Genomic DNA, 20,739 nt, shown 5'->3' with positions numbered 1-20,739 from the left:
ACATTCACAACATATTGAGCAAATATGGACTTCCCGCTCACACCTCCTCGTGAATCGCCAACTGTAGAATTAGCCCTTGCTATAATAAGAATTCAAAACAGAGATCTAAACCTTACAAACACGATTTTGATCTACCCAACCTGCTAATATTACTAGATGTCAAACCCTGTTGTAAAATCCACATTAGGAAAAGAGTTCTTTAAATATAATGCGAATGGCTTCCAATCTTCTTCAAAGCATCAGCCGCTCCTTTCTCAGCAGCAGCTCTCTGGGGTCCCCCCCCTCCAGGAAGTTGGGGTTCTCACCTGGCTGCTTCCCAGGGAGCTGCCCTGCTGCCCCCGGCACCCTCCTCCCGCTCACCGGCCAGACGCCCCAGGAAGGATCTCCCAGGCAGGCAGTGACTGGGCAGGGGGGGGGACACTGAGGTGGGGCACAGATGGGGCCCAGAGCCTGGGTGGGTGGGTGTGCTGTGGCCGGCATCTCTGGAGGGGGCCCTTGCCCTCCTGGAGCTGCCCTTGCCGCCAGGTTGTGGGATGGGAGCGACCCCCTCCTGCTGCTTCCAGTCCCGGCATCTGTCCTGCCTCCCACCTGAGGGCTCCATCGGGAGCTCAGACGCCGCCTCTGGCATCCCTCCCCTGCCCACCTTGATCCTGGAGGGCTTCTGTGCTCCCCTCTCCCTGTGCGGGCCTCTTGCCCAGGCTGCAGCCGCCAATGGGAGACTGGGGGTGGGATTGGGATGCAAGCCCCACCGAACGGGGGTCCGTGCGTGTGAGCCAAAGGGGGCACAGCTGCCCCTGCTCCCCAGAGCCCCATGTGCTCCTCTCTCTCCCACCCTGGTTGTCCGTCCGGTAGAGCTGACTTGGTGGTAGCAAGCATGAATTTGCTTTGCTAAGCAGGGCCTGACCTGGTTTGCATTGGAATGGGAATGGGAGACTACATGTGTGAGATATTCCCCTGAGGGGCTAACGGGGCCGCTGTGGGAAGAGCACCTGCTTGCTGGCATGCAGGAGGCTCCCAGTTCCATCTCCCTGGCAGCAACTCCAAGATAAGGCTGAGAGGAGAGACTCCTGCCTGCGACCTTGGAGAAGCGGCTGCCCGTCTGTGTAGATGGACGAGGAGCTAGATGGACCAAGGGTCTGACTCAGTAGATGGCCGCTCCCTACGTAGCCCTTGTAACCTACCTGACAGATGGCCAGCCTGCAGGCAGCGCAGTCCTCCTTGGATGGGGAAGAGGCAAAGGGAGTTCTGGGAAGCAGAAGCAGCCACTGTGCCTCTCCCCCCTCCCCAAGACCTCGCTTCCCTTCTGCACCTGCTTGCCGGCTTCAGTTGCTTTCCCTCCGCAGCTGTTTGGGCCTCATGGGAGTGGGGGAAGATGGGGCCATTGAGGCTCCTTTAGAGCAGCCCTAGTGCTGGAATGTAAGCGTGCATGAACAAAACGCCTCTTGTTTAAAAGAATATAGGGGGAAAGAAAGAATCCGGCTGTTGGGAAGAAAAGCAGCGCAGCCCAGGGCAGAGGCTGGGCTCCCCTTGGGCCGGGGTTGACTTTGAACGCAGCTCCCAAGCAGGTGTGCCCGCATGTTGCTGCCCAGAAGGCAGCGGGAGACACAGGCCCCACGGCTGCCTCCTTCCCACGGGCCATGCAGGCTCAGACTGAGAATAAGGGGTTTCCCATACCCAAATCACCCGTGAATTAGCCACTAAGGAAACGGGTTTGAACGGATTTTCACTAACAAGGGATTGGGGTTGTGTGGGGGGGTGGGGGGGGCGTGTGGATTGCGTGTTCTCTGGGGAACCTGTTGCAGGATCAGCAGTCGTTCTATCTGGTGTGTGGAGAGGTTATGATTTGTCCCAGCCAAGAGGTGGGACTAGCGCTTGGTGGAGAGAGGGATCCTATTCTTCATTCGGCCGCTGGCTTCTTCAGTGCAATAAAGAAGACGTGCTTCTCTTCTCGGAGTCTGCTGCTTCCGCTACACTCGGCTTGCATATGTGTACATCAAGAGACAGTCCAGAGACCACACAAGCCTCCGGTGCGCTTCCAAGTGGTTCTACAGGGTCTCACTTCCAAGAGAGTGGAGTCCAGGATAGCGTTGGCCCTGGACCTCTCAGGGCTGGGCAGTGGGGTCCTGCCAGGTTCAGCTCCGACGCGCAGTGAACCAGCTGGCCATCTGTCAAGACAGCTGCCGTTCTTCTGTGCACACAATCCTCCTGCTGCGTTTGGAAGCAAAGAGCCTTCCTTCCTGCTTGGTCAGCTCTTCCATCCACAGGGCAGGAGAGCGTGCACAGAGCACAGCCTCCGCTGCAGGACTGCCACACACCCCTTCCGCCTTCGGACAAGCAAGCTTACTCCCATCCACAGGGCACCAAGCAGGAGGTGTGTGGAGCCTGAATCCGGAGTCCTCCACGGGGGCCAAACAAATGCAGCTGGTCCAGAGAAGATGGAGGTCCTGTGGGTGGGTGGTTCATCTGCCATGGGCAATGCTGTTCAGCCTCTTCTGGGTAGAGCTGCACGCCCCGGAAGGGTCAGGATCAGGAGAGAGGTGAGATCCAGTGATCCCTTGGGAGGCCCCAATGTCTTCTGGGCGTCGCCCTGCCTTTCACCAGCCCCTCCTGGCCTCACTTGGACTGCTGTAATGTCTATGCGGGGCACTGCCCTAAGACCGCCCAGAAACTTCGGCTGGTGCAACCGGCAGTGGCCAGAGGTTAGGGCCTGCTCCCACCCAGAGGGAGCGCCTCTCCCCAGTGCCCCAGAGCTGCCCTGTCCCCTGTCTTCAACATGCTGGTGTTAAAATGGCTCCCTTGATGGATGGAGACCTGTGGTGATCCATAAAACGCCCTTCTTTTTTCAAACTCCTAAATTGGAAAAAGACCCTTGTTTCATGGCTGGTTGCAGATGGCACTAGGAATATGACACGACGCCCCCCTTTGTAATGTGGATTTCCCATTTTATTTTTCATAGTAATTTGCACTGAAACAGCCATTCCAACCATTAGCATCTGGAACAACCTGCACTCTTTCGGAGGAAGTCCTCCATCCGTTGCCCATCTGTTTTCTGCCGGCACTTAAATAGCCACATTTATAAAGCCTCCTTTGTTGAGAACAGTGGTGCAATTCTGCACTGCCCACTAACATGGGCAAGGCCAAAGTGCCTCAAACACCTCCCTTCTCTGGCTGGCAGTGTGGGAGGAACAATGTGATTCCGCCGTGGCTGAAGACAGGAAAGCGTCCACTGACTGGCACCGCAAAGGAAAGGCCAGGAGGCTGCTTGCACGGCCTTCCGTGTGATGCTGAAGCAGGGCCTGCGAAGGCCGGGCCCCATAGGCACACCGGAAGCTCCTGTGGTCCCAGGGAGCCAGTGGGGGGTGGGGGAGCGGAAGTGTTGTGCTAGGACTGGGGAGACCTGAGTTCAAATCCCCCCACTCAGACATGGAATTCACTGCGTGAGTGAGGAGAAGGAGCGGCATGCAAATGCTCCATACTGACTGGCCGGGCTCTCCACAGTTTGGGGCATCAGCCTTTCCTGGAGGTGCCCTACCTGGAGATGCGGCCACCAGGGGTTGGACCCGCCACCTTCCGCAGGCCAAGGAGAGGCTCTGCCACTGAGCCCATCCCCCGCGCTTGCCCCCCCCCATCATCGGGGCTTTGTTGAGCGGGTGGCGTGATGCCCCCGGGGGCAAGACGGGCCCCTTCCTCCTGCACGGGCTGCTTGTGCCTTCTGCTGCCAGGCAGGTCCCTTGGGGGAAGGCGCAGGGAGGCCAGCAGTGTGGGTCCTTCCTTGCTTCCCGGGCTTGTGAGTCATGCCAGAAACCTCCATGCAGGGTTGCTTCACTTATTCCCTCGCTGCTGTTTGACTGAAACCCGCCTGACTGGAGCATCCAGGTCTTGCTCTGGGCAGAGAAGAATCCTGATGATGGCGGCTGCTTGGAATGTGGGGCGGGAGGGAGGGAGGGAGGAGGGAGGGAGAGGCGGCTCTGGAGTTGGTGGGAGGCTCAGAGCAGCTGGGGGGGTGAAGGTGGGGGTGCTCCCTCTCTCTCTCTGCACAGGTTGTTGCTTGCCCGCCCCCACGTATGCCCAGCTGGGATACTTGCAGATATAGTCTCGTTGTTTTTGCTGCGCAAGCTGCTTTAGTTGCACAGCAGTATCTCTACACCAGTCATCACGGCAATCTCTCCTGCTTGCAGCAGCAGCAGCAGCAGCCAGCCTGGCCCTGGGACCCCTTACAGTGTGGGGAAGCTGGCTGGCGTGGGGCTGGCGGATGCTCTCCTCAGTGTCTTGGTGCCTGCCTGGCTGGGAGACCAAGGGGTCTCCGCTGGCTGACTGGGCCCTTTGCGGACCGAGCGACACCTTTGTGCCTCTTTGGTTCTCTGGGCTGCTGGGCGGTCAGAAGAGGTGGGGGCTGCAAGCAGCCAGGGCAGCCTCTGGCTTGCCTCCAGCTGCAGCTCACCATGCAGAGGTCGCAGGGGCCAGGCTTTGGTATGGTCACACGTGGAAGAGGCACTGCTACTCCGGGACCAGACCCCCCGAGTAGCGGCCACACGACCGAGCCCCTCTTGGCAGCCGGGATGCCCTTGGTGTCCCACCATGAGATCTGGGGCTGCAGCCAGCACTCAGCAGTTCTGGATCCCACCCTTGTCCTGCTTGGCTGTGGCTGTGAGATGGCTGGGGAAACACAAGGGACTCTGCTTGTCCTCTGCAGCACGGCCGCTATTCAGGGCTCTTTGTGTGAACTGCAGGCCTTGTCTCCAGGCATGGACTGTTCAGGGGGTGGCAGGGGCAGCCCCCCCCCTTTGCATCAGGCAGGAGGAGGACGGCTCTCTTCCTCAGTGGACTTCTGAAGGGTCTTCCAGACTGAGAGCCCTTGGCCGGGGGGGGGGGGGGGGCTGCAAAGCATTCTGCAAAGCCTGCCACAGATTAGGGTGCGGGCCAGAAAAGCCCCTTGCCTTGGGTTGCCACATTTATTGGGGAGAGATTCCCCATGGATGCATGCATCACACCTGTCTTGGTCCCTTGCAGGATGGCGGGCAGTTTGGGCAATTGGCAGCTTGATCCAGACGCAGAGCAAGAGACCATGCCACACCCTGGCAAAATGGCGCTGGGTGGGTGGGAGAGATGGCGTCTGTGCCTCCTCCTACCCCTCGGGTCTTGCACTCGGCCCATTCTGCCTTGACCCAGGACTTTGGGCAGGTGGACTGCCCCTGCCCCTGCCCCCCCCGCCTCATTCTCTCTTTACTGGTGCTCATGGCAGTGCTGGGATCCAGGGGTGTAGACTTCTGAATATGGTTTGCATTTGAATGGGAGACTACTATGAGCACTGTAAGATATTCCCCTGAGGGGTTGGGGTCATTCTGGGCAGAGCACCTGCAGGCATAGAGCACCACTAGCTTTTCGCCTTGTCATTCTCATTCTAACCAGAGAATTATAGACTGCAGCTGTGCCTCCTAAGAACTTGCTGAGCCTCCACAAAGTCAACACAGGACTGACAGTGTTCAACTGACTGAAAAAGTTGAGCATGAAAACTTGCTGATACTTCCTGGCAGCCGGGAGGGGGGCATTGCCTCCCCCAGGAAATCCAGAGGAGGGCTTGAGTGCCACTGCCACCGCCCCCACCTGGCAACCTGGTGGGGGCATTGCCCCCTCTGGGAAATCCTGGAAGGGGCTTGAGCCCCCCTTCTCCCCATGAGGTTCACGCCCCTGCTGGGATCTTGGCACATGTGAGCTCTTCTCCAGACTTTGTGCCTACCAGGAAGCACCAGCTAGCAATCAAGGACTGCATCTGCCCACCACGAAGCCTGGGCCGAGGAGATCCTGGAGATCCTGTCACCATCACTCCAATGGACAGGCTCTCCAGAGAGAGACTTCATCCTAACTCTGGCAGCCATTCGTCTTCCAGTGCTGATCCGGCACTTCTGCCCTCAGTGGGCTGCCCCAAGGGTTTTCCCCAGCAGCACTAAGGCTCTCCACTCATTTGCATTCTGTTGCTCTGCCTCTGACCCAGTTCTGAGAGGCGGGACAGGCATATAAGTGTGAGCTGGCAAGCCCAGGGAGGCAGAACTTGGAGCCAGGAGGAGGAGGAGAGGCAGTTTGCCCAGCGTCTCGGAGGATCCCAGGTAATGCCCCTCCGCACCCTGTTGCTGCTGAAGGACAGAGGCCCACCCCCACCCCTCCCCTCCTCCTTGGCCTCTGGTTGTGCTTCTCGGGAGGAGCCTCGTCTGCATTGAGGGAGCTGCCACATTTGCAGATGATGCCCAAGTAATCAGTGATGTGAGACCCCCAGTGCCAACTGAGGGGATGGAGAACCCAATGGCAGCTGCAGCTCCTCTAAAGAGAGTGCAGAGTGGTGCCTGTTGTTGGGGCAAAAAGCCCAGGCTTTGCACAGAGCCTGCTGGGGGTCTGAGCTGCTGGCAGCACCTCACCAGGAGCAAGATCTGGGGTTGTGGTGAAGAAGAGCTGACTGAAAAGCTTGGCCCCGTGAGCAGCAGCAGCAGCAGCGGCGGCAGTGAGAAAGGCCAGTTCCATGCCAGGGTTAATAGGCAAGGCATGGAAGCGAAAACAGCCGGAATGTCACCACCCTGGGGCCCGTCTGCAGTGCAGCCACACCTGCACTGTGGCTGCAGTTCTGGTTGTTGCATCTCAAAGACAGAGATTGCAGAGCTGGAAAGGGTGCCGAAGAAGGGGACCCACACGGTTGGTTTTGTGGTGCTGGGGCTGGGGCTGGGGGCTGGAGGAAGACTACAGGGGCTGGAGCTTCTTTGTGCAGAGAAAAGGTGGCTGGGCGAGGGACAGGATGGAGGCTTCCCCAAACTGTACCTGCTGTGCAGGGTGGAAAGACAGAGGCGGCTTTCTTCCTCTTTCACCCCACTTGAACCAGGGACAGCCCGTGCAGGTGTGTGGCTGGAGGTCCTAGAGAGGCGGACAGAAGCACTTCTTCACACTCAGCTCACCCAAGGAAGTTGCTGCCGTGGAATGCAGAGGTGGCCACCAGCGCAGGCAGCTTGGAAAGGCATTTCTGAAGGCGGCGGCGGGGGGGGGGGGATTCCCGGAGGAGGAGAGGAGTTCTGTCACTGGCTGTTAGTCATGATGAAGGTCATTCCGAGGCTTAGAGGCAGTCTACCTCTGAACGCCTGCTGCCGTGGGGAGGGGCAACTGAAGAGCGTGGGAGGCCTTCATGCTTGTGGGCTTCCCAGAGTGTCTGAATGGCCACTGTGTGTTGCACGGGATGATGGGCCTTTGACGTAATCTATCAGGGCTTGAAGTTCTTAGTACTGGGCTGAAAAGCAGAAAGCAGGACAGCATGTGAGAAAAGGAAACTCCTTGCAGGCTGCCAGGCCTCCTCCTTACCACGGCTGATCCTGGCTTGGCTATTCCTTGTGCTGCTGTTGAGATCTTTCCCAGTTCTCCGCTGTGCTTCATGTCTGCTGAGAGTGGGGCTCTGAAGCAGAGCATTCATATGACATGCTAAATGTTGGCCTGTGAGGCATGACTGATGTGTGTCTCTTGGGTTCAGCCTCCAGGGGCCAGCACCAGGGCACTTCAGGTTCTGTGCCCCATCCTCCCACTCAGGCAAGAGTTGTTTGGGGCCTGGTCTCTGCACTAGAAGGAACCGCCTTAAGTGGCGCAGCGGGGAAATGCTCGATTAACAAGCAGAAGGTTGCCAGTTCAAATCCCTGCTGGTACAATACCGGGCAGCAGCGATATAGGAAGGATATAGGAAGATGCTGAAAGGCATCCTCTCACACTGTGCAGGAGGAGGCAATGGTCAACCCCTCCTGGATTCCACCAAAGAAAACCACAGGGCTCTGTCCTTGCTGCACTGGAGCGCCACCCCATGATGGACAAAGAGGGTACAGCAGCTCATCAGCGCAGATGGACCAGGCAGACTGGGTTGTCCCTAGGAGCCTGGCTGGCCTGATGCAACTGGAGGGCTCCTCAGTCTGAGCACCTTGTCACCCTGAGCGGCCACACAGACGGCCCTGCCCCCTTTCTTCCTGACTGCCTGTGTTGGGAACTCTCAGTGGTGGGCCTGGCCCCGGCTCTGCTGTTGGCCTTTGGCCATCCCTGCCTGCATGGTCCGGCCCCCTGCCCAGGGGTGTAACTATAATGGAGCAAGGGGAGACAATTGCCTGGGGGCCCACTGCCTTGGGACCCCCCCCCCCGAGGCAAGTCACATGACTGACTCCCCCAGCCGCACACCCACCTGGGCTTCCTTCAGTTGCATTCATCCTCCAAAATTGATGTGGGTGTTAAGACCTGGAGCTACCAGAACAGCAGGTCTTTCTCTAGTACCATTCGGAACATAGGAAACTGCCATGTACTGAGTCAGACCATTGGTCTATCTAGCTCAGTATTGTCTTCACAGACTGGCAGCAGCTTCTCCAAGGTTGCAGGCAGGAATCTCTCTCAGCCTTATCTTGGAGATGCTGCCAGGGAGGGAACTTGGAACCTTTTGCTCTTCCCAGAGCGGCTCCATCCCCTCAGGGGAATCTCTTACACGCTGCTCACACACCAAGTCTCCCATTCAAATGCAACCAGGGCAGACCCTGCTTAGCTATGGGGACAAGTCATGCTTGCTGCCACAAGACCAGCTCTCCTCTCCATAAATTCAATGACTTGCATCATCCACAATTTACAAAACCTTTTAAAAAATAATTTAGGATGATGTTCTATTGTGGCACACACACACACACACACACACACACACACACACACACACACACACAATTTTACAATGCTTTTTGTTACCACTATTCAGCTCTGGGCCAGCTCCAACCTTGCTATGCTCCTGCCCCAGCCTGAGTCTATTACTCATGCCTGACCTGGCTGTGTCCTGGCAGCAGAACGGTTTTCTCCCAGCCCTGCAATGGGACAGAATGCAAGACTTCGGTCAGAGGGGGAGGAGGAGGAGAGGAGGCCATGGCGGCCATGGCAATGCCCTTCCTGCAGCCACTTGCCCCATGGCGCACTAGTCCCCACGATCAGCTCTTCTGCTTTCTTGCTGGGACAGCCTTCAGACATCTGGAAATGTGTCACCGGACTCTCCTTGGAACATCTTTTTCCTCTAGGCCAGACGTGCTCAGCTCTTTCAGCTCTGCTGCCCCTGCCCCATCTCTGTTTCTTAAACGTGATGACACAAAACTCTGGTGGAGACTGAACCAGAGTGAAGGGGCTGTGGTTGTCACTGCATTGCATCATGTCGTGCAGAGGAGGGTTCTGGGAATGCCAGCTAAGCAAGACACAGACACAGACACAGACACACACACACACACACACACACACACACACACACACACTTAAACTTGCATGTGCTCATTGCTCCAGACTCAGCCTAGACCTCTTCTGGACATATTCCCCATAGACAGAGATTCTGTGCTTGCAGCTGCACCACACTGTGGGTTCTTGCTCAGCTTGTGGTCAACTGCAGTGCCTCAGGCACCTCTGCCAAGGCAGGTGTCCCTGTCTGAGACTTGTGCACTCGTGTTTTGATTTGGGGTTATTGGGGTCAAGTCCTCCTCCTCCTCCTCCCACCGCTGCCCGAGGCAGGCGGGTGGGGAGGCAAGAGAGCCCCTTCTCAGGGGCAGCAGCCAGAGCCTGGGACCCTCCGGCAGGAGCCTGCCTGGCCTCTTCCTCCCTGCTGACTTTGGGGGGGATTCGTGAAGACTTTGTGTGCTGCTGACAGGACGTCTGCTACTCTGTCCCCAGAATGCACATGTGGTTTATGCTGCGGAATGATTTGATTCACTTTTTTAAAAAAGTGGTTTGAATTATCTGTATTTCATTATTCAATGCAATGGGCCGCGTCTCTTCTGACAAGATGTGCAGCCGGGCGGCTCAGTGGCTAAGCAGGGGTGTCTGCCCGGCTGCTCCTCCGGCTCCCCGGCTGCGCCAACCCGCCTCCTCTCGCATTGGGGGTGCTCCTGATGTCAGGACTCCACGGCAGATCTTGCTGGGGTTTGTTAATGTGCACCCCCAGTGAGTAAAACAGCAGAGCACTAAGGAATGAGCACCACGCCAGGCCCAGAGGAGGGTTGTGTTGTGGCAGCTGTTGAGAGAAAGCGCATGGAGAGCCTGGAGAAGGAAATGCTAAGTACGCCTGGACAGGGAAGCCTAACCCGACTCTAAAGGACCACATGATGACTAGGTAAGGGGGGGGGGCGGGGGGGAGGTTTCCACCTGCTCTCTAAGAGGCGAGGAAGGATTGCGACTCAGCCCAGGAAATACCTGCAGTGGCAGCCCAGGAAGGCACCTCCAGCCGGGCGGGGCAGCAGGGGCACCTCTAAGAGGAAATTAATCTGTGGCGGCATCTGGACGCTGTTGGGAGCCGCAACGTGCCGCCCAGCAGCCCCCACGGCGGGGAATCGCCTCCGCCACTCACCTGCCCGCTGGTGGGACTCAACTCCGTGGAAGCCAGGTGAGTGGCGGAGGCGATTCTCTGCCGGAGCGGCTGCCGGGCAGCATCCAGGTGCCGCTGAGCACCGCATTAATTTACTCTTAAAGATGCCCCCCCCCCCGCCGCCCCCGGCGCGCTCACGGCCGCCACTGAATACCTGTAGAGTCCGATCCAGGGTGAGAGTCAGGAGGAGGCGAGAGGCCACAGCAGACCTGCAGGCGTCCTGGCCGGCCTTTGCCGGCATGGTGTGCACCTCAGGCTGTCTGAGCAAAGGGCCCTTTCGTCTGTGCAGCCATCGCTAGACCCCTGCCGGGGGGGGGCGGCGGCAGAGGGGCGCAGCCCTGCCTGCTCCCTGCAGCTGCCTGCCGGAGAGGCGGGGTTCTCTGGCTGGAGTCCCGGTCCTTCTGCAGCCGGCATTGTGCTGTGATTGACTGCCGGGCGGAGTGAGCGGAGCGGTGGCGGCGAGGGAGGGGGGCATCACTGGGGCTCTCTCCTTTGGCTTCGGGGGGGGGGCAGCTGGGCACCCACACCTTTGCTCCGCTCCTCCCAGCCACTGTCCCCTTTTGGCCTGTCAGCTCCACCAGCAGGGCTAGCGACGCCCTGTGCCTGCTGTCAAGCCCTGAGACGGGTGTAAGCAGAGGGAGCAGCAGTCTTGACCCCCCCCCGAACCCCCAGCAGTAGGTGCAGTTCAGGGGCAGGTCGGTGGGGCAGGCAGCACCTCTTCCACCCCATCCTGCCCGTCCCACAGACCCCCCTCCTCCTCCTCAGCCGCCCTCTTGCGCCCTTCTCTTTGCAGCAGAGAGCAGCACTAAAGGGTTGACTGACCTCTTTTACAGAACCAACTCCAGGCAGCTTGCAGGCGCCCCTAGAAGCGAGGAAGAGGAAGAGGGAGAAGATGTCCAGGCCACGCAAGGTCTGTTGCCTTCCATGCTCCCCCTCCCCCTCCCCTCACCAGAGAGCAGGGTGGGGCCCCTGGGGAGCCTGCAGAGGTCGGGAGGGGACTGTCCTCCTCGGCAGTTGGGGGGGGGCCCTCACACCTTGGCAGCCGCTTCCCCACATGGCAGGCAGGTCTGCCTCAGCAACAGGAATGTAAAACCTGCATGTAATGATTGTAATGTGTGCCAGCCAGGACCTCCTCCCTGCCACTTCTCAGCCAACACACACATTCATTCATTCATTCATTCATTCGATTTCCATACTGCCTTTCCAAAAATGGCTCACATGCTGGTTCCTGCACAGATTCTGAGATGGGAGGGAGCTGACTGGCCCCAGAACTGGGCCCCAGACCCAGCGCCCCCCACCAGCCCCTGACTGGAGCCCAAAGCTAACAATGGCTACCAAGGAAGTCTGCTGCAGCACTCAAGTAGGGTGGCGGTTTTCTGGCTTGAGGTGGGGAGACTCTGAAAACTATGAATCTGGTTTAGCAGTGTGTGTGTTTGGAGGGGGGGGGGGTCATCCCTTCTTGCTGCCCAGACTTCATCGTTAGAGGGTGATTCACAGTGGTCAAGTAGGACTCATCATTAGTATGGCTGATATGTTAAATCACCACCAATGTCATAAGCTAACAATTAATCAAAGGATATGTATGCATTCAAAAATGCCTTTGGTTTCCTTTGGGAACCACATGAAAGAGGCTTACACATAACACTAGAACCAGGGGTCATCCCATGAAATTGAATAAGGAATTCAGAGTATGGATTTCTGTGGGGTTGCCTTCCACAGCGCAGGGGCAGCCACTGAGAAGGCTGCCTCTGAGTCGCCACCAGACGTACCGGTGGTAACTGGAGACGGACCTCCTCAGATGACCTCAACGTGTGGTGGGAATCATGCAGAAGAAGGCGCTCCCTAAGGTGACCCAGACCCAAGCAGTTCAGGGCTATAAATGTAATAACCAGCACTTTGCATTTCGCCCGGAAACATATCGGCAGCCAATGCAACTGTTTCAAAACAGGCATCATATGGTGTCTCTCCGGGTTGCCCCAGAGACCAGTCTGGCTGCTGCATTTTGAACTAACTGAAGTTTCCGGACTATGTACAAAGGCAGCCTCATGTAGAGTGCATGGCAGTAGTCAAGCCTGGAGGTGACCAGCTGATGCTCCACTGTTTTGAGGTCACCCTCTTCAAGGAATAGACACAGCTGTTGAATCAGCCGAAAGGGTAAAGCTTTACCTGTTAAATCACGAATAGTATGAGGAGGAATCCATTTTGACTGTTACTGGGGTTTGGGCACCCAACAGGCAGGCCCCACTGCTGGCCTGCTCACACTCAGTGGGGGCGGGGCGGCGGCGGGGTGGGGGGTGGACCAGATCCTTCTGGCTGTGCCTGAGGATGAGTTTCAGATAGCTAATCTTGTAGCCCTCAGGGTCCAGGCATCCGGATAAAGACAGATCAGCTTCCTTAATGGAGATATGTGGTCTCAATAAGCAGGTGCCTCCAATGGGCTCTGGGTTTCCTCCTGAATTCCTCTCCAGGCCCTTTCCATGGCCCCGTGATGCTGCCTCTGTGTGCCACACTGTCCATTCGCCTTGACCGATCAGCTTCAGGGCTCGTGCTGGTGAACCCACCTTGTCACTCACTCCCTGCCCGCAGGATCCACAGCAGCAAAGTCAGCAGCAAAATGATTGCTGTAGAGCTCAAAATGTCCAGAGCAACACAGACAGCCCTTCATGCCTGTAGCTGCCCCACCAACTCTGCGGCCCCCACATTAGCCATGGAGGGAGGCACCCAGCAGGCCTGGCCCTGCCCTGCCCCCCGCCCAGCGGCATCACCCTGCCACGCTGCTGCCCACCCCTCTCCCACACATCACACAAACCCCAAGCTGCAGGGGCGCGTACAGCAGTGGCCCCCTTGCCCACTGAGCCCGCTGGGCACACACATGCCAATGCTGCTGCCCCCAGACAGGCAGATCTGGAGCCAGGCTGGTAGTTCAGTCAGGAACAGACCAGGCCCACCTGGCAAGCATGAGCCAGACTGCCATGTTAGAGAACTGGAGAGAGCGGGGTGGGGGTGGGGGGTCAGGGTCCACCTGACTCCAAAGACTCTAGGCAGTTCACACAAATAAATACAATAAAAACAAAACAGCTATTAAACCAACCATTGGAAACAATTCAGAACACCCAACAATTACGAACAGCCAGACTTTAAAACATGTGCCGTAAGGGCTCTTTGAAAGGCTAGGGAGTGTCCCTGCTGCTGGTGTGACCGTGTCCCTGTCCAGACCAGCAGAGAGTCTGCTCCAGGCTGATACTGGAGGTTGCCAGGGCTCCAAAGGGGGAAAGGCATTCCTCGCCCACGTGGGACCCTCCACATAAAGACCCCCTTCTCTTCTCCTTAGCCCCAGAGCCCTGCCTTCCAGCCATGGGCCACGTCGCAGCCCTTCGGACAAGCATCAGGGGGGACGCTGCAGTCGGAAAACGCAAGAGGAAATGTGACGGACCCCAACATGGTGGCGCTCTTTGCACGTTTCTTTGGCAAAGGTATGGGGCTTCCTCGGCTGGGCATTCACAGCCAACAGAAAGAAGAGATTGTTCAAAAGGCATCCCAAAGAAACAGGGGTGGAGTGGGGTGGGGGGTGGGGCAGATATACAGTTGTTGGCCTGACAATTTAAGACCCAAAGATGTCCGGTGACACAGCAGGGGCACAAGGTCGATTTTGCTCACACTGGAGGCGGCATTGCCTCAGGGCAAGAGGAGCAGACCAGAAAGTGCCCAGAAAGTGCCAGGCAGGCGGGCTCCCTCTCTGGGAGTGCTCCAGAAACAACGGGGCCGCCCAGCTGCTGTGGGGCGGGGTGGGGGTGGAGAGCCCCCTCAGGCCTGGCTGGGAGCCAGGCTGGGTTCCCCCCGGGCTCCCTCCCACCCCAGGCAGGGTCCCAAGCCGCTCTCCTGGCTGTGACCACCCGCGTGTCTGGGCTCCCTCCCCCCCAGGTTCAGGAGGTGAAATCTCCATCAACTCTTCCGAACACAGCGGCTTATTGCCACCACCTGTGGATTACAGCCTCCGAGACACTGACCAGAAGGGTCTCTATCTGCATGAGGAGAACTTGGTGGTGGCCCCTCTGCAAGGCACCAACTCTGCCCACGAAGGTGATTTCCCCGTTTCTCCTAGGAGGAGTTTCCCAGCCATCCTCCCAGAAAGGTTGTTCAAGGCTCTTCTGCTCTGACTCTGCATTTGCGGGAGAGAGTCCGGGCACACAAGGGACCGAGTGCCCCTGCTTCACCCCCTAGCAATGCATTCCAGGCAGATGGTCTGTTTAGATGCCACACATCCCTTTCCGTCTAAATCCGCATGTTCTGCCCAACTGACTGGTGGCCTTCTGGAAATACCCCCTTTGCCTCTTGCCCTGCGGCAGCTTCCCTACGTCCTCCTGGGTGTGAATCTACGCTGTAGCCCAAAACAGGCCCAAGCAAGACCCACAAGCAGGCTGTGGTTATCTGGGTGCCAGAAGCGTGGACAGCTCTTCTGGACTCTTGGATCATGGCCAGCCCTCCTGCAGAGACTGAGCGCTGGACCATCAAGAACAATTAGGAATGCCTGGCCCTCGAAGAGTATTCCCTCCCTCTGGCCCCCGCCCAGTGATTAGGGGACCCAGCCACAGCTGAGCAAGCGGGCAAGCCACAGAGGAAAAAGCCCTCCAGGTGAAGGCAGGGCTGCTCCACTTTGACCCTCCTGCAGATGTGGGCCTACAGTCCCCATAATCCCTGGCCACTGTGGCTGGGGATGATGGGAGTTGTAGTCCAGAAACAGCTGGGGGAGTGCTAAATTGACCAGGCCTGGGTGCTTTCCAGCTTAGCTGCTCAAAGGCGGCTAAATGCCTCGTTCCAGCCAATTGCATTCAAAATGTAAAATCTGCAAAGTGGGGGGGGGGAGTCTCGCAAAAACTAACAACCTGGAAAAACGGCAACCTTTTTCGCTGGACATACAACGTTTTATCAATAAACTGCAGCGATTAAATCTGAAACAAGGCATTGGAAATGTGAACGGCCCCCTGCTGTCAGCACAGGCACTGCGGTGTCGCAACGCAGGAAGTGTGGAAGCAGCCTTCCGAGATCCGCCGTGACTCCATTGCAGGGTCTAATCTGGAAAGCGCCCTGGTTTAAGAGGAGAGTTAGGGGTCTGGCCAATCCACTTGGGCAACAAAAGAAGCAGGAAGGGTGACAAGGCTCATGACAGACGTTTTCCAGCTTCACATACTGTGCTTGCTTGCAGCCTCGACTCTCACATGCCCCTGCCCGCTGCTGCTGCCTTTTAGACCCAGTCCTGACTCCGTAGAGCAAGGGGTGCCCACCGAAGGACCTGTCAGCAGTCTACATATGTGGGACGGTCTAAGCGTTAGTGGCACAAGAGTGAAAGCGTGAGCCTCATCTTAGGATTTCCATGCTTGGGGGGTGGAGAGAAGTAAATGTGAAGACAACTCTTCTCTGAAACTGAAGGGTTTCTAATCTTGTTTTTAAAAACACCCCTGGTTTTTTTAAAAGGAAATTCACTGACTTGCCTAAACTGTGTGTGGACAACAGGCGATATCTGCCGTCTCCATGGAGCTCTAAGGCTCAGCACTCGTGCTGCACGTTAAGATGTTCAAAGCACCTCCTGTGTAGAGTCACAGTGATTCTTACATGAGCTCTGCTACCCCAATTGCAAAGCTATGGCAGGAGCTCCCTCGGCGAAGGGAGGGCAGAGGGTGGCTGGGAGTCAGTGTCTTGTCATCCGAAAGGTCCGGCTGTGCCTCGCAGTGGAGTGCCGGATCCTGCTCCTGGCTCAGCACGAGTCCCGGTCACTCTCCCGCCCTGGCTCTTCAGTTGTTTTGCAGAGCACTCAAGACTGCAGCCAAAGTGCTCATGAGGGGGTTGCAGGCCCCCAAATTGCCACAGGAGGACGGAGGAAGCTGCCCCTACTGCTGCTGCTTCTGGGGAGGGGTCCTGGGAGCTCCTGCAAGCAAAGCAAATCTCCGGCCCAGGTTTCTCATCATGACCTCATCCCCGAATCACTAGAGTGGGGGGGGGGTCATAACAAAGCTGATCCAGGGAACTCGGATCCGGAGGAGGGGGGGGCATCACTAGAACCAGCCCCCCCCCGGCTCCCATGCCACAAGCCTGAGCTTGAAATGGTCTCGGCACTGAAGCCCCTGGAGCAGCCCCCCCCCCCCGCCAGGAAGACCCCTGAGGAGTCGGCTCCTCCCACACCAGCCCACGCGCCCCCCCCCCCACATCTCCACACCAGCACTGGCAACAGGCTGGGCAGGATCAGACAGGGAGGAGCAGGAGCAGGAGCAGGGGGGGGGTCAGGCAGCCTCTTTCGGACTTCCGCTCTCCAAGCAGGGAGGCAGAGCCCAGAGAGACTGAGCGCTCCGTCGGCCTCTGGCTGCTGCTGGAGCCTCCTCCTGTGGCACTGTGGCTTGCCTCGCTCTGCCCGTGGGCTCTTGCCTGTGGGGCAGGACAGGCGAGGGTAAGACCTCCCCCGTGCCATGAGCCCGGCAAGTGGCCTCAAGCAAGCAAGCGGTTCTCCCCCCACCCCACCCCTCCGCACTATGGGGGAGAATAGCACCAACCTTATGGGTTGCGTTACAGCCCCTCACATTCAAGAAAGTGCTGTGCAAGGTCCTTGTGGTCTAGGGTGGCTTCTTGCTGCTGGGAAAATGTGATTCCCCCACAAGAGCCGCTTTTCCTTGAGAGAAGTTGTCCGGCTTCCTCACCCCGACGGCTGAGCCACCACAGCTCTGCATTCGGGGCAGGAAGGGGGGGGGGGGGGCTGCAGGGAGCAGTTGGGGGCAGCACAGCCGGCCGGCCGGCCAGCAGGGCTAAGGCCTCTCCCCCTCCCTCCCTCCCTCCCTCCCTCTCTCCTGGCAGAGACGATCAGCGTGCTCCCCAACCAGGACCTGGAGCGGAAGCGGATCCCCCTGATCCTGGGCGTCCGAGGCGGCTCCCAGGGCCTCTCCTGTGGGAAGGCTGCCGAGCCCAAGCTGCAGCTGGAGGTGAGTGGCGGGCCCTGGGGCTGCCCTGGGAGCGCCGCTCTGCAGGGGCCAAGGGGGGGGGGGGCTGGCTGCTGCTGCCCCTTTCCGGGCTCCCAGCCCCCCCACTCTCACCCGCTCTGCTCTCTCCGGCAGGACAGCAGCCTCAGCTCCCTCTTCGGCAGCGGGGAGGAGGCCAGGCGCTTCACTTTCTACAAGAGCTACAACGGCATCACCCACACCTTTGAGTCGGCCGCCTACCCGGCGTGGCTCCTCTGCTCCTCGGTGGAGGCTCACCAGCCCCTGGCCCTCACCAAGGCGCCCGGGGAGGGCGCCAGCATCACGGCCTTCCACTTCGAGCCCAAAGAGCCTCCAGCCTAGGCCAGAAGAGGAGGAGGAGGGGCCGGGGCTGGCCTGCTTGCTTGCTTGGGGCGGGGGTGTTTCGGGGGGGGCTCAGGCCGGGGACAGAGGCCGCCTCAGGACCCCTGGGTGGTGGAGGGTGACGGCCCCAGGGGCTTGCAGGAGGGGCCGTGGGTGTGGGTCAGAGGAGGCCAGGGGGCTGCCCCGTGTGGGCAGCTGGGGCTTGGCTGGAGTTTCAGGGACCTGCTTCTTCTTTTGCATTGGGCATCATTACCCAGACGCAGAGCTGCAGTCAAGGGGAGCCAGGAGAGCGGCGGGGGGTGTGTGTTTAGATCTCAACGGGCCAGCCATGCACAGGGCCCGGGCTCCTTTCTCTGGGCCCAGGACAAACTTGCAAGACTCCCTGCCTGTTCCGGGCCCCTGGCAGACAGATGGGGGGCTCATTTCTGCTGGCGCTGCAGTTACAGCCAGGCGCTTATTGGCCCCGGTCCTCGAGACCCCGTGAGCTGTCCCTGGCATCTCCCTCCCTCCCTCCCGCCCGTCCTCCAGGGGCTCCACTCAGGCACTGGCATCGCTGCTGGCTGCTGGGCCTGGACATCCCACCCAAGCAGCCGCCCCACCTGGCTGCCTCCTGCTGCTGCCCCAGGGAGGATCATTCTCGGGGGGGGGGCCCTCCGGCTCCTGGGCTGCTGGATCCTTCCTCCTGCGGCCGCTCAGCTGCGCAGGCCGATGAAGGCAGGGCTCCCCCCCACGGCCCAGCTTCCGGGTTGATTGGCTTGGGGGGGCAAAGGCGCCCCATGCCTTGGGAGGGCCGTCTCCCTGCTGGCCCTTTTCAGCCCCTCTGGGACAGGGAGCCACCTTTCGTTCTTTTGCTACGCAAACCGATTTGTGGACTTTTCTTGGTCAAAAAGTGGTACGCATAAGCCAATAAACAAACCCACAAACAAGTGCCAACCCCAGGGTCTTCCAAATAACTGGACTGGATCTGAAAGAGAGCTGCTGGCGGGGTGTGTGTGTGTGTGTGTGTGTGTGCAGCTGGATTGACCTCCGCTGCCGCCAGCAGCTGTGCAGTCGCCCTCCCCTCAGTCTGCCTGAGAGGCTTGAGAAAATGAGCACGGATGGAGCTCACCACTGCCAACAGGCCAAGCAGACCCGTCCCCTTAATTTCCATGATACTGATGGCTGAGTGTGGCCGTGAGCCAGCCGCTGCCCTGGCCTGTCTCATAACCGCATGGATGGACACACACACACACACTCACAATCTTCCTGGGGTACCTGGGCTGAGGGTTTGCAACAGAAGGGCACACTTGTTCAAAGGGGGGGGGGCTGGAGGCCCTGCCAGAACGCATGGGGGGCCCAGAGCAAAGCAGCTCCCCCTCATCCCCTCCCCAGAGGGTGGGAAGAAAGAGGGCAGGAAGGGTGCAGCGGAGGGGCAGCCTGGATACGCCTGGGGCTAAGAGGCCAAGCCCTCCAGGCCCGGCTCAGGGGCCACAGAAGGGTTCTGACCAGCCCCGGCAGGCAGACACTGTGGGGACAGAGAGCTCAGGGAGATGGGGGAGGGGGGGGAAGAAGAAGCCTGCTTGGCCCCAGGCCGAAAAGCAAGAGGAGGCCAGCCGGGAATGCAAGCGCTGGGACCTTCCTTGCCACTTCCTGCCCTGGTAGCCCTGGACCAGAGAGGCTGGCCTGGAGAGCTGTCCAGGGATGGATCCTGCAAGCCTGGAGCTTAGCCTGGCACACGGCCAGCAGCCACACACACCCCTCCTCCTCCTCCCCCTCCCCCCAGCTGGTGTGGGCCCAGGAGCTGGCCTGGAGGACGTCTGCCTCCCCAGAACCGCCGCCGTGGGGCAGCAGCAGCCCCGCTCCCTCCCTCTGCGCTCTCTTTCCAGAGCCTGTTCTGAGCCCAGCCTACAGCTCCAGGGCCACAGCAGGGGGCAGGGCCCAGGGCAAGCTGCTGCTGCTGCTGCTGGGGAGCCGCCGCTGGCAGAGCTCCCTCCCTCTTGCTTGTGGCTGCTGGCCCAGGAGGAGCTGCCAGCTGCCCAGACCTGCCCGGCAAGCTGGCTGCCTCCTCCCTGGCTGGGCGGCACCCTCCTCCCCTGCCCCTTGCGCTGCCGCCAGCGGCTCCCAGGAAGGCCACGGCACCAGCCCCGGCCCTGGTACTACTGGGGGTGGGGGGAGAACCAGGTGGCGCTTGGCAAGCAGGAGGGCCAGGGGGGCTGGCTGGGGCGTAGTCCATTCACAGGGAGGGGGAGGTTGGGGAGGGCCGGCTCCCTCCCTGCCCACTGGCCTGCAAGTGCCCTGGGAAAGGGCTCCCGAGCGCCCGCCCGCCCGCCAGCAGGGCTGCCCGGGGAGTCCAGTGTCTCTGCACACCACCAGCACTCCCTCCTCACTGGCAGGAGCAGCCCTTGCACCTCAGCACCAGTCGGCCCCAAGAAGTCTCCCCATACAGAGACCCCAGCAAATGGCTCCTCCTACCCCCCCCCCCCGACTAACACAGAGCAAAGAGACACCTTTTGGAGCGGTGATTCTCTTGTGTTTGGCAAGGGGAGAGCAACTGGCCCTATCCAGCCCCAGCACAGCATCCCTCCAGTGGCTGTGGCCTGCCTTCTGTTTAATTTTAGACTGTGAGCCATTTGGGGACAGGGGGCCATCTTATTTATTAGTTACTTTTCTATGTAAACCGCTTTGAGACCTTTGGCTGAAGATCCCGAGTAGTTGTGTCATCATCGTGCTCCTCAGAAGAATGGCCTCGGCCCCCTTGGAAGGGGAGGACCGCGGAGGAGCAGAGCTGCCTCCCAGGAGGGAAAAGGGGCCACAAGACCCCACCAAGCTCTTGCTTGTGCTCAGGGCTGCGGAGGGCAGCCCCCCTGGGGGAGGGGGGCATCTCCCTGCCCCAGACCATTCCCTCTCTTGCTTGGACAGGCCCCCGAGCAGGAGCCCCATGACTGGTGGGGCAGCAGATCCCAAGGGCCCTCCTGGGAGGCAGAGCCCCACAGCCCCCCTGGTCCAGGGGTGCTGCATCCCCCCCCCTCGCCCCAATCCTATCTGGACTCACCC

At 59.3% G+C, this 20,739-nt stretch overlaps 1 protein-coding gene across 2 annotated transcripts; it reads left to right on the top strand.

Moving 5' to 3' along the window:
- The first annotated feature begins 9,944 nt into the window (after positions 1 to 9,944).
- LOC128333696 (interleukin-36 receptor antagonist protein-like) lies at positions 9,945 to 17,737 on the top strand. 2 transcript variants are annotated; one of them, XM_053269505.1, is made up of 7 exons: positions 9,945 to 10,132; positions 11,218 to 11,294; positions 13,716 to 13,857; positions 14,306 to 14,464; positions 15,588 to 15,732; positions 17,225 to 17,349; positions 17,482 to 17,706. In XM_053269505.1, the coding sequence occupies exons 2-7, from the start codon at positions 11,277 to 11,279 to the stop codon at positions 17,571 to 17,573; spliced, it is 681 nt and encodes a 226-aa protein (XP_053125480.1). In that variant the 5' UTR covers positions 9,945 to 10,132; positions 11,218 to 11,276; the 3' UTR covers positions 17,574 to 17,706. The 2 variants fall into 2 exon arrangements, with proteins under 2 accessions (XP_053125480.1, XP_053125481.1); XM_053269506.1 differs by lacking the exon at positions 15,588 to 15,732 and having other exon boundaries at positions 17,482 to 17,737.
- The last annotated feature ends 3,002 nt before the right edge of the window (positions 17,738 to 20,739 follow it).

This window comes from Hemicordylus capensis, chromosome 8 (assembly GCF_027244095.1).
Source record: "Hemicordylus capensis ecotype Gifberg chromosome 8, rHemCap1.1.pri, whole genome shotgun sequence".
In the NCBI taxonomy this organism is placed as follows: domain Eukaryota; kingdom Metazoa; phylum Chordata; class Lepidosauria; order Squamata; family Cordylidae; genus Hemicordylus; species Hemicordylus capensis.
The sequence above is the reverse complement of the archived record's forward strand: the minus strand, read 5'-3'. Positions and strand labels throughout refer to the sequence as shown.